Here is a 12,989-nt window from a genome sequence, read left to right on the forward strand (position 1 = left end):
CAAAGGTACAAGATGCCTCCACTAATTTAGTACAGTTTTAACGACACCCTTTGAAATTGACAACAATTTCGCGCCCTAAAGTGGCTCTCAACAATCCTTGTTTCAAATTGTCTCCAAATGAAAATGTGCTACTTAACATGCTTATCCGACCATTACAATGTTTATGTACAAGTTCGACAAAATAAGTGTTAATTTATTGACTCGTTAAATAAGAATGGAGGGTTTAGGACCTCCAACGCCAACAAATATTTGTGTGTGACTGGTTAATTTTCATTTGCTTTAATTCCTGAATGTACATATTAAAAAGCACTTTCTGTTAGTCAGGAGAAAATGACTCATAAAATAATGGTAGCAGCAAAGCTTGTACCAAATTTAACTTACGCTGCTTCAACGAAGGTTAATACGAGCATCTCTTTGAAATTTGATAACCAAGCTCGAATATTCGAGATCTCCAAACCAAATAAACGACTGCGGTCGAATCTCGAATTGAAAAATACATTTGTCGACGCCGGCAACACGTTCAACGTTATTAATATTGTGCAGTATTGAAAGAGAAATCTTAAATAAGCTCATGATTGTTGATCCAGATTGGGTAAACGTAACTACGCTAAAATGTCGCAATTCCCCATCCTTATTGCTAATTTAAATGTTTGAACGGTTCGGTCCACGGCTCGGTTTCCGTCTGATTTTTGCTAGAACCTGATGAGGGTTTTACACGCTCCATCCAGTCAATTTGTGATCCTGACATTTTGAATGTCACTAGACCTGTTTACTATTGATTTATGTAAAGAGCTGTCACGTCTTCCGATTTATTGAGAAAGTGTTTTTATTGAAAATGATGTTTTCACGACCACCCAAGCGGACCGAAACGAACACGTTGTTGCACAAATGTAGCATTGTAAGTGGAGGTTTAATGTAGTTAGCCACCTCGTGAACTGCTAATGCCCAATGAATAGCTTGTGGAAATGTTAAATACAATGCGTTATGAGGACAAGCCAATAAATTGCATGGCCTTTAGCCCCGACAGATGCTTCCGAATAATGCATTATTGAATAATTGACTGCCGATCAAACGGCAGTTCTGCCGATTGCATCACGAACAGGTAGATTTTTCTGTTCCCGACTAGATTTCTATTTACATTTAATTAATACATTAGTGGGAGTAGGTGCTACGATCCTGCGACCTTATGCAAAAATCTGAGTAATAAAAATATGCTCGTATTATACAGAGGAACATGCCAAGATTGGCTGATAAAATTGCGTGTAAACATGGGGTTCATATACAAATTTTAATTACGGCACGTGTACGTTATCGCAACTTATCCACAAGTAAATTACAAACACAGCTAAACAAGCAAAAACAAAACATATGCACCCGCCTGCAAAAACAAGAGATTTAATAACTCGCTCCGTAGACTCGGAGTCGTACAGATTTGGGATGGAGTTTCCATCGTCTCTTTAATAATGAATTGCCCCTAGAAAAGCACATGTCACTTACCTGCACTGTTATTTCAAAACATTCTTCTTTTAAAATTTGAAAACACAACTGTTGACCCGGAGGAAGACTCGTTTTTAAAATTGTTTCTAGTTTTTTTACAACAAACTTTTTGTCTAATCAAAAAGCGATTTCTTTGGAAGGGAAAAAGTACAAATCACCTGTAAATTTTATTAAGCTTGGTCACAAGAAATTTCTATGATACTAACTAAACAATAAAATGATACGTCGATATCCTCGTTTGGTTTCCTTTTTTGGCCAAATATTGATGTTTAGTATATTTTTACAAATTAAGAAATGAATTAGCAATATTATATTTAGATTTTTATTGACAAGATAACTTACAAAATAAATGCTTTATAAGATAATTTGTATCACGATTTCTCATAACATAACATTTTTAACAAAACAAATACGAGGGGTGTTCAATAAATAGTGATAATTTGTACATTTGTAACATCTGTACAGTTCCTCCATCCACCAACTATGTAGTCCCAATTTCGGTTCTGTAATTGTGGAGAAATTATTTTAACTCACCTTATGACATTTATGTAACCTCATCTAAAAAGTGGTGTCGTCGAAGAGATCTTGCCAGATATGGAAATAAGTGGAAATTGCTACCGTAGAAATCTGGCGAGTAGCAAGAAAGGGATTAAAAATAGAAATCGAAGTTTTTATTCATTGCTTTAATTCTGTCCCAAAAACAGCCTAAACAGCGCTCTCGAAGTATCGATAATCCTAGTTGGGATTCTTGATTTGGTAGTTTATTAAAATTTAATCTTAAGATCTTAAGATCTTCAATCTCGCAAAACGATTTAAGTCTCTATTTCTAGGCTCATCTTTAATTGATTCTTTGTTTTGTGTAAAACGTTGGGATTAATGATGAGCTTTCGCAAATGATTTGACAGAATCAGCAAATGTCTGTAAATATTTTACATCGTATGCCTTAAATATCTTCTTTAATCTTTAATGTGCTCTTTAACCAGAAAAAAATTAAGAATCTATGCAAAACTTTAATCTGCATGACAAACATGCAAAATAAACGTTTTTAAAAATTCAAACTGAAAAAATCTGATATACCTCCAAGGTGAAGTAATAATGAGCCTAACAAAATTTGTGATGCAACCAACAATACATGTCTCCAATAGTTTTTAAGTTTGTGTTTTTATTAATTATTCCACATGATTTTAATTAAATTTGACAAATGTAATATGGGGATCTTGACTATGTTGTATAAAATCAGTGCAAATGTAATGTTGGCTGCATGCAAATTTCGTTAGGCTCATTATTACTTGTGAATCACTCTGTATGTATCAATAGTTTTTAATTACTGATTCACGTCCAATCTATCTATTAAAACAGTTTAGTGCTGAGCTTGGAAAACATTTTAACGATTTATTGAACAGCCCTAGCACATATGGGGTTATTCACGAGAGACTTCCGATGAAAATTTCGTTATATGCAACCCAAAATACAAGAAACCCCAAGAAGAACTTGATATTTGGTTCGAAATAAGTCAGCAACTTTCTCTTTATTGAGGTTATGAGCAAAAAATTTTAAAACAAACATGGATGTTGCCTATTTTGAAATTGTCGTCTATAAATAAATGCATAAGTCTTTTGTATACAACATTATGAAAAAGTCTTGAAAAATTATGATTAGTTAAAAATGTGAAAACTGACATGACAGACAATAAGGGGAGCAATCGTTGATTTAAGTATTACTTTTTATAAATTTAGGAAGCTAGAAGCTACTGGAAATTGTAGTTTCGTTTGTATATAACGAAATTTTCATCGGAAGTCTCTTGTGAGTAACCCTGTATTCCTCGTTACATTTAAGTCGGTAAAGTTAGGGTAAAAAAGTTCTTAAATATATATTTAATTAAACTTGACTGATTGGGTTTGGTGATCGATGAAACGGATTAAATTTTATTCAACTATAATTGTTTAAATTATGCTACGTATCACAACGATCAGTTAAACTATTCATTTATGATAATTTGAATAAACTGTCGCGTCCATATTTATGAGTTATGTGCTGCATTGCATGGTACATTTACCGAATCTTTTTGAAGACCGTTATCAGGCCAATGAATGGGCGCTGCGTTAAAAACAAGCACATTTATTAAAAGAAAAGGATCTCGTCTTTAATCATAAGAACAAAGAAACTCGTGTCGTAGTTGCGAGATTCTATGCTGAATAACGTTTAAGGTAAAAAAAGTCTCATTTTTATGATAGATTCGTTACATTATCGTTGTCGAGTAATGTCTTAGCCGGGAGTGCAAGATCGTGTGAGAAACTGGTTATTTTTGTGTAATGTTTGTACAGGTGGGGGCATAGTAAGTGATGAGTTAGGCAGTCCCCGGAACGGACGTGTATGGACGGTTGCACGAAAATAATACAACAAACGTTGGAGATAATTGCACTGGTGTCGGCCGAAGGCAAACGAGAAAGTAAAATAAAAGGTGACCTGGGCAAAAAGGCAGACGTTTGTTAATAAATGTTTATTTTGTATTAATCTATATTTTACAATTTGGCAATATACATTAAAGTGCTACTTACGAAGCATACAAATTCATTGCTAAAATTTAACGCGTTCGAAGTCTGAGAAGAACTAAAATTGGTACGGTTAGTAGAATAATGACTGAGTAATTAAATAAATGTGTTCACTCAGACGATTGCACGGTCGATAAAAAGTCATTACTAAAATATTAATTTTGTCCGGTGGTGCTCTTCTACATGAATTTACATATGAATAATAAATGTACTTTTCAACATTAAACGTTGGCTGAAGTTGTTTTGGTTGCTTTGTTTTCGTGAGTATTTGTCTTTAAGTTAGTAAGGGTCGCCATGTTTATAATAGGTTTAGTACAAGTTACCCCGCATAACGGTATAATTCCAGTTATATAGTTGTTTCTGATTTAGTCTAATGCTTCACATGTGTATTTAAACACAGATTTGCTTTTAATCATTCTGAGGAGTAATCCGCAAACAGACGACCTCCATAATTGCAGTTTAATGAAATTTATCTTATTTTTCAAAGGGTGGAATTAAATTTGAAGATTTGGGTGGATCACTATTTTAATTCGAAAAGAAATTCTGGCAGGATTATCTCGAAGTTTGCCAGTTTGTCACAGTCTCAGTGAATCAAGGGCTCCGAGGTGGGCATTACTTTAATTAAGTGCCAGCTGATGCCCGATTATTCTCAGACTTCGAGTTTCATTTCGTCCAAGCTGACATACAGACAAGATTGAAATGAATATAAGTATTTGCTTCTGCAGACAATTTAACTCTTATTAGCGTAATTAATTTCCTTGTTAAATAATAAAATATCTTGTTTGCTTTATTCATTACCTGGACACGGTTTTGGTTATTGTATAATCGTCACACATAATGCCTAATGCTCGCGCCCTACACACTTAACACATTAGACATTCCGTCTGAAGGTTTGGCACAGGGACACCGCCACGTGCTAAATCTCCAGAAGACACCCGTTTGTACCACACTTCACCAAGTCTTTATTGCATATACGTTATCACAAAATGCGTCTTTTAATTTCTCGATTATATACAAAAGCTTGAAGTTGGTGCACCTCAATGTAGCGAATGCCAGCTATGGAACGAGCGCTGCTCCTTCTCATTGTTAGTCCATTTATTAACTGTAACAACACAGGTCCATTAACAGTCTGCATACGCGGAGCCCTCGTGTATCATTTACCTTTGTAATGCATCTTCTTTTCCATAGAAGGACAGCCGTTCTGTAACAAACATAAACGGAGTTCAGGGTGTGTTTAATGGCGAGGCAACTATCACAACACAAGCTTTGAAAAGGATCTACCTGACCAGATGTCTTCAAATTACAAATTAAATACGCCTGTATTTATTCGCACTGTCATTAACGAATCACGTTCTTCCAAAACGAAAACATTTTTAAAAGTTACTAAACAGTAGAATAATAATTGCGATCATATTGGAAATAATAAATAATATAACATTTTTAGAAGGGCGTTTTCGAGTATATCCCTCACTATCACTGAAATTTGGTTTGGCGTGTTTCAGAATTTTTCATTACAAAAATCAACCAATTAAGTGATCTTCGGTAAATGGCAAAGATTTTGACAGTTGGTCATAGAATCTCTCGGTGTTTTATGTACTTCGAACCATTTTCACTGAATTTATACAATTTTTTTGCTTCATTTCATTCCAATTAATTATTTTCCCACGCAAAACACACATTTTGTAAAGCTTCAATTTCAAATTTGGCGGCCAGTTTTGACGTACCACCAACCTAAAAACGTCAAGTTCTGATGTCACTTGAGGTTATGTTTGAGTTTTATCGTTTAATTTTTTGAGTTTCATCATGAATTTGTGATAAAATTTGTAAAGTGATAATAAAATAGTGCCTGTAACTTTTTCAGAAAAAAACGAAGGCTTAAACAGCAAAGTAAAAAGACTCTAAATTGTGAGTTAAAACATAAAATGAACTATCAAAGATAATGATACAAACTACAAACTGAGAAACACCCAGTTAATTTGCAAGACGCCGAGCACTTGTTCTGTAAGTTTCTGTAAATGTTTATTTATAAATATATACTATTGTACCTAAAAATGTTGGTGGCAAAGATAGTTTAAAAAACTTTTCTAAAAATACCACCGACGAACAAAATCTCTTAAGAAAATTTAAGATTTACATTGCATGGTTCCTCTTGGCTTGGAGAGTGCAGCTTAGTGAGTTAACGAGTTGATTAATAATACTAAAAAAGTATCAATTATTTATTTTAACTTTATAAAACGAATACAAAATTACCACCACAAAGTCAACAGATAGGTTGAAAGGACAGTGGTTATGTGACAGCCGCAAACCGATGTTATTGTGTGCTCTACATCGTTGTCACAAGTCAATTAGGCTTTGAACACAAACGGCAGCGGCAATTAGAAAAATTTGTAATTCAGAACCTGAAACGTCTAGGAGCGACAGAACATCGCGATATGTCGGCGATGTAGGGAATAAATAACGGACGACGCTAATTGAAGCTCGGAATTAAATCGCGACATGTGGCGGAGGCGCCGGGGTACCCTTTACGCCACCTCCACAGGATTAAATTAAAAATTTATCGGTTGCTCCAAATTAATTCAGAACCACAATATTTTTCCAACGAATCTTATCATCGCCTTTTCAACAATTACTTATCGTAATCCCAAAGTAAATAGAGTTGACTTTATTAAATTTTTTAAATAAATTAGAATTTATTAAGCTTCAGCACGCGATATGCTTTTTGTTACGATTCAACTTCTCCAGACCTTTACAATTTAAATTGAAAAGTCGTACATTTAGAATGATCGAAATTGTCGGGTAATTGGCGTCGCTCTATTTTCGAATGAAATTTCAATACTTCTCTAAAAATTTTACATCCTGTAATAAAATTTATGCCATGAATATTTTTTCATGCAAACTTGTTTCAGAGCTTTTACGGACGGGGAAGCTTAAGTGGATAAAAGAAAATGTTAGTGTAATATGTCGATAAGTGTCTGATCCCACGCATGAGAGAATCATAGAGGAACAGTCTGAAGATGATCTGCTTGTCTATCTGTTTACATAGTCTGCTGACGATAAATGCGGATAAATTTGACAACATAATGTAACATAACGCGACTGAAGCAATTCCTTTGCATATTATATTTCTGCAAAAATATTGCAACCTTTTGTAACGTTACAGCATTGCCAACAGCTGGAATTTTAATGTTCGAATAATATTTTTTTTTATCCAGATAGATTTCTGAAATATTTTTTGGTTAAAACGGAGCTCTATGGTTACTAATATTTAACTAATGTGGAACGAAATCTCGGATTGAATTAGCAATTCACAATTAAGTAAATCACAGTCAAGCAATTTTTTCATGTTTTCGCTGTGGAAATTTAATTTCCACTTCATTAATAATTTCCTCTTTCTGCTGCTAAGTAGCTCCGAAAAAACTAAAAATTTTATATTTTCATTTTCCTTAATAAGGAGCGTATTTATCATCACAACAAATTGGAATTTAGTGAGCTACAGAGCCAACAAAAAATGTTACCAGAAATCTTTCAACGAAAATTATTCTCTCCTGCACCTTTACACCTTATACTTTATGTTAATTTGTGTGGTGCGGGCATTGTGAGTTTGAGCAAAAAACATAATTTACGTAATGTGGCCGCCTACTTAAAAAATAATGGACGAGTAAAGGATAAAAGGTCCTGCAATAACTTCACAAGTGAACACTTCCTTTTAATAAAGCTGGAAATATCGGCGAGTTCGTTTAAAAGTTGAGTCGCGTTCGCGCCGTTTGTTTGAACGACCCTTTTTAAAATATAGAAATTAACGTAATTATCATGAGTTTATTTAAGCATTATATTCGAACATCCTCGTAATTGGTGCATTTTAATATGTTTGTGCTAATGGGATTGCGGTACGTGCCTTGAATAGTGTCGACTAGTGGTGGTAGTTCGAGGAGGAAAATACAGAAGAGCGCCTGTTGCGATGCTAAAGTATAACTGACCGGAAATGAGAAGCACATACTGGTCGGAATTGCCAACCTAACGTAGCTAAACATGCCGGCGTACATTCACGCGATTTTAATACAGGAAATTGGAAACCAGACAATGCAAATTTTGCGTACGTGCCTCGGATTTGTGTGTTTTCTATGTAAATTTTAATTAATGCTTTTGGAAATTGACAAAGGGCCAAAGTAGGACTGTCGATCACTTTTTGTTCTACGGCGGAGATGAAGGCTTTTGTTATTAACATAATTTGGACGAGAACACAGGCGTCGTTCAAATATTAACGCGATAAACTACGTTGCGTCAGACGGATACCTACTTTCAAATGTTGAATGAAAATTTAATGAAATTTATTAAGAGAGAACAGTACATGTGAGTTTCGAACTAATCTTATAATCCTAATACAAATTTATTACCAAAGTGGTGTTCGTATAACTCGATTTGTTTAATCTATCTGTAATGAATTATGGGTGGTACTGCATCAGGAAAATTGCAATTCTAAAACAATCAACACAAATGTTAAATAAATAACTCATTCCTTGGCTGATTGTTGTACAGTTTGTTTTATAATAAATTGAAAGTGATGCGTAATCCCGGTTCTTCACGATAAAATGTGGAACAATTACTAGAACATCTGGAGATTAATAAATTGCAAGATAAAGTATGTAAAATGTTACGAATCGTGTAACATACGAAAAATTGTGTTACAAATTTTTGCGATATACAGGCTGATTCACGAGGAATAATGAATCTGACCAAATTCTCGATGCAACCAACATTACATTTTCCTGGCTTTTGACATAATTTAAAGATTGGAGGGTCAATTGAAAGCTAATTGGCCTTCTGCTAAGTTCTCGAAGCAAAGGGTAGCCACGGATGAGGAACAAGAAATAGCAGCCTGTTTTTTTATTAACACATCTTTTGTCTTGGTATTTCAGTTATTTACTGTCTAAAGTCCATTCACGTTGGATTTTCCTCTCAAGGTCAAATAATTACAGAGCCAAAAAATTAAATTATTTGACTTTGAAAGGAAAATCCAACGTGAATGGACTTTATGTCAAAAAATGACAATGATAATGAGTGATAGGCATCGTGGATCCAAATTGTAATTTTTTTAAAAAGTTTTGCAAAGTAAGTTGCGACAGTGTAATGTTGGTTGCATCGAGATTTGGTCAGGCCCATTATTCCTCGTGAATTGCCCTGTATATGTATCTGTTTGCAATCGATTCTCATGTGAAGATTAAAATTGCCTTCGGTAGAATCTGCGAGAGTAATTTTGAATTTAAAAATTTAATTTTGTCAATAAAAATTTTCATCCTAAATCTAAACTGAAACAAAACTCGCGAGAAAAGTTATTAGGCGAAAAAAGAGAGAGGCAAAATGAAGAATTAACTACGAATTAAGTTTTTGAAGTTTTTGAGCACCTCCGTGTTATTAATTTTTTACCAAAGTACTCAAATATTGTATGCAAAATGTGCAGCGTTTCAATTGAGAAACAAAATTATTAAAATTTTTGGATTTACGTCGGGAAGAATAAATGTTGAACTGCCCCCGTACACGGCGAGCTGTAAATAATGTTAGGGTTAGTATTTTGATAGCAAGAAGCATCTGTAGGGTGTAAATTGGTTTTCCGTTGTGTGTCGTCGTGAAAAAATAATCAAGTTTATTTAGGGCAGAAACTGAATTAAATCGATGCCTCAAAGAGCTTAATTAAACATGTTTGATCGTGGAAAGTGTGAGGTGCTCATTATTTTTTAACGAAAATTAATTGCTCGTCGAAACCGATGTAATCACACTCCCCTAATATTTGTTAAAACTTACAAGCTCACTCTGATGTTGTATAATTACGCGACAACAAGAGCATTAGCGGAGCTTTGGGCGTTCTCAAGACAACCCGAGTTAAGAGTTTCCCGAGTCGCCGAAGGCGGGAAAGCATTCTGTTAATGTCATTTAAACACGGGGTCATTCAAGCATTAATCTGTGAGAACGGAAATAGGCAATTGACTTTTTAAATCGTCAGTTATTTAGACGGGAAGCACCAAATCGTTTAATTCAAGAAAAAAACGAGTAGAAAAAACCTTTAAATGTTAACGTCATTACCCCCGTTTATTCACATTTGCACGAGGTAATTACCGCCATTACGAACATCCCCGACAAACTCTCCTTAAATAATTTAATAAATGGATATCACCGGAGTAGTGGACGCGATCGATTTTCACTGGAACAACACGGTCGAAGATTAAAATAGTCGGACCGAGGGCTGAGAATTACGCAAATTACGCTCGCTTTTAACTAATCAGGTGTCTGAGCGTTCCAAAGCGGCCGCGAAGAAGTCATTAATAAAATAATAACAATAACTTCAGAGGGACGGTTCGTTATAATCGTTTCCCAGCTTAGGCGCTTTGTAGGGATTAAATCTCGCTGCATTCCTTTGATGTAATTTTCGACAGTGCTAATGCGCGGGCCAGAGTGTCAGTTTAAAGGACGCGCCCCCTAATCCCGTTAAATATTATATTATAAACTAATTTTATCAGCGCAGCCTAATCTATTTTTCAGTTAAAAGATGTCGGGATAAGGAGGAGAAAAGGAAAAAGGCAATAGTCGCGCTAATAAATTGTAACACATTGCCAGATAATGCCCATATCTGTAGATATTGCACTTAGAAACGTCACTTGTTTTCTCGCCTCTTCGGCCGATTTCTTATCTTTATACTCTTCTACTATTTTGCTTGTTTCTTTCTCGTTTTAGTTATTTAATTTTTCACGATTTCAATATATTGCTCTTTATTGTCCTTTGTATTGTTTCGCTTCAGGCCAGACTTGAGAGATCATAAAACAACACCAATTTAAACTTGAGGTATAAAAACTTTGGGACAAATTTCTCAAATCGTTGAAGATTCTACACCACCGAGCGGAATAAAAATGTTAGCCAAATAAAACTTGCCCTTTTGTCTTTGTTAACATTTCTCGTAACACATCATTTGCGGGGTTCGCTAATCAAATCACCCATATAGACTCCCCGTTACACTTATGTAATACAAATTTGTAGATATCTCGCCTTATAGACTTTGTTCAGTGGTTAAATATAAAATAATTATCTATTTCTACCGCCTAGAGGAAAGAAATTCTTTACTGACACTCCGATTTCATAGAATTACAAGTTTCGCTGCAACTACTCATTAAATACTACCGAATCCTTTGTTTCGTCTTAAACATTATCCCGATTACTGACTGACGCATAATAACATAAAGAAAAAGATTTTAAGTCTTTATTTATAAAAGATGCTTGTCTCAGAATTCTCGGCTCTGTGTTTCTTACTGTCATTGTAGTTATCTGAATTTCTGTTTTTCGGACTCATACTCGTACTTTGTTGCTAATGCAGCACTACAAAGTGTCTGTTGCAGAATTAATTTTCTTTGTCATAAAATGGCGCACCTGTAACCCCTCTACGCTGAAACATTGAAAAAATTGTTAACAGTGATAGGGGGCAGGAAAAAAAAGGAAAGGGTACATCTTTCATTAACCCCCCCCCCTCGAGGGAGGGCGGGCTGTTGAGGCTTGCCAGAACCTTTTCAGCCACACTGAGGGACGGGTACGGTGAGGATGGGTGCGCGGAAGGACGGTGTTAGAGGGGTTAATACTGACCCAACATTCGCCTTATCTATGATATGAGACCTGTGCTCATACCACGATGTGATGGTATGGGAAAACCTCTGAAAAAACCCACCCCAGGTCAGGCGGCAGCGGGATTAGAACCCGGGACCTCCCGAGTGCAAAGTGGCGCGCTAGGCGCTTGGCCACGATTCTCGGTTAATAGCGGGCAGCGTTGTGTCCCGGTTTTGTTCGGGGTACTCTGCCCGCTCTTTGGCCGACCAATGAGCGGGCAGAGTAGCTAGAACAAAATCGGGACCTTGGTCGGCCAATGAGCGGGCTCCGTTCGTGCAGCGTTTGGTTCCAAATTTCCGATAACTCAAATTCAATCACTTTCGTTCACGGTCTAAACGTGTTAGTTTTGTTCACTCTTCCCTCTACAAAAAGACTGCCCCGTAAAAGCGCGCTGGACAAGAAGACGATGCTCTTCTTCGAGACGACCTCCATCTCGAGAGGCGGGACCCAACCGGCTCTTTCCAGAGTCACTTCGGCGTAGAAGAGGTCCACAAATCGACACCGCTCCGGAAGATGGATTGGACAGTTCGACCGCTCCAAAGGGCCAGTGGTAACAACAGTCACATTTTACCGAAGATTTATTTTTCAGTTACTGCTTGTTATTTGGAAGAAGACATTGTTGCAACTAATGCAGACTGTATTGTAGTACATTTGGATTGTTTTCAGTTCAAAATAATTTATTTTACATGTACAAAGATGTATACATTATTTATGTCATCTCCTTTCTTCAGTCTGATTAATATTAAGTAATAAATACCGTGAGTTCAAAAATAAATTCGGAATTAGAGTAGGCTGTTCTTTTATTATGAAGTTGTTTAAACACAGCACACCAGTGACATTTGACACGTACACCTGTACACGTGTTTATTTTGATTGTGACGAAAATTTATTAACGAAACGCAAAATTCAAAAGAAAATATTTATTCTATTATTGTAAGATCTGAGGACCTTGCAGGAAATTCTATCACTGGGGTGTAAAAGAATTTTTCAAATAAGCAATACCCTTCGGTAAGTTCATCGTCACGTAACTCATTGAGAAAGGGTTCTAATAAATCATTGCAATGTCTTGCAGCAGTTACGAATTTAGTTATTTTCCCGATTTTAGAAATAAGAACAGAAATATTGTTACTAACTGGGAATGCATGAAGCAATTTTTATGTTGTAAACTTGTAGTTATAAAATTTATAAGCACATATGAAGGGTAAAACAAATATTAGAACAGGTTTATATTAACGCAAACATTTGTTGGCTTGATAAACACGAAACATTAATGTTTCTTGAAACGTACAAATTGAA

General features: G+C 35.5%; 1 protein-coding gene across 1 annotated transcript in view; it reads right to left on the minus strand.

The window, feature by feature from the left end:
• Positions 1–3,982: 3,982 nt before the first annotated feature.
• CARPA (Carbonic anhydrase-related protein A) overlaps positions 3,983–12,989 on the minus strand; it is a 149,879-nt gene continuing 140,872 nt past the window's right edge. Inside the window, exons 9-10 of the mRNA XM_069051210.1 lie at positions 5,211–5,250; positions 3,983–5,151 (exon numbers count right to left, since the gene is read on the minus strand). Coding sequence (XP_068907311.1) covers positions 5,087–5,151; positions 5,211–5,250 — 105 coding nt within the window. The 3' untranslated portion in view covers positions 3,983–5,086. The remainder of the gene's footprint in view (positions 5,152–5,210; positions 5,251–12,989) is intronic.

Source organism: Tenebrio molitor, chromosome 6 (genome assembly GCF_963966145.1).
Source record: "Tenebrio molitor chromosome 6, icTenMoli1.1, whole genome shotgun sequence".
Lineage (NCBI taxonomy): Eukaryota > Metazoa > Arthropoda > Insecta > Coleoptera > Tenebrionidae > Tenebrio > Tenebrio molitor.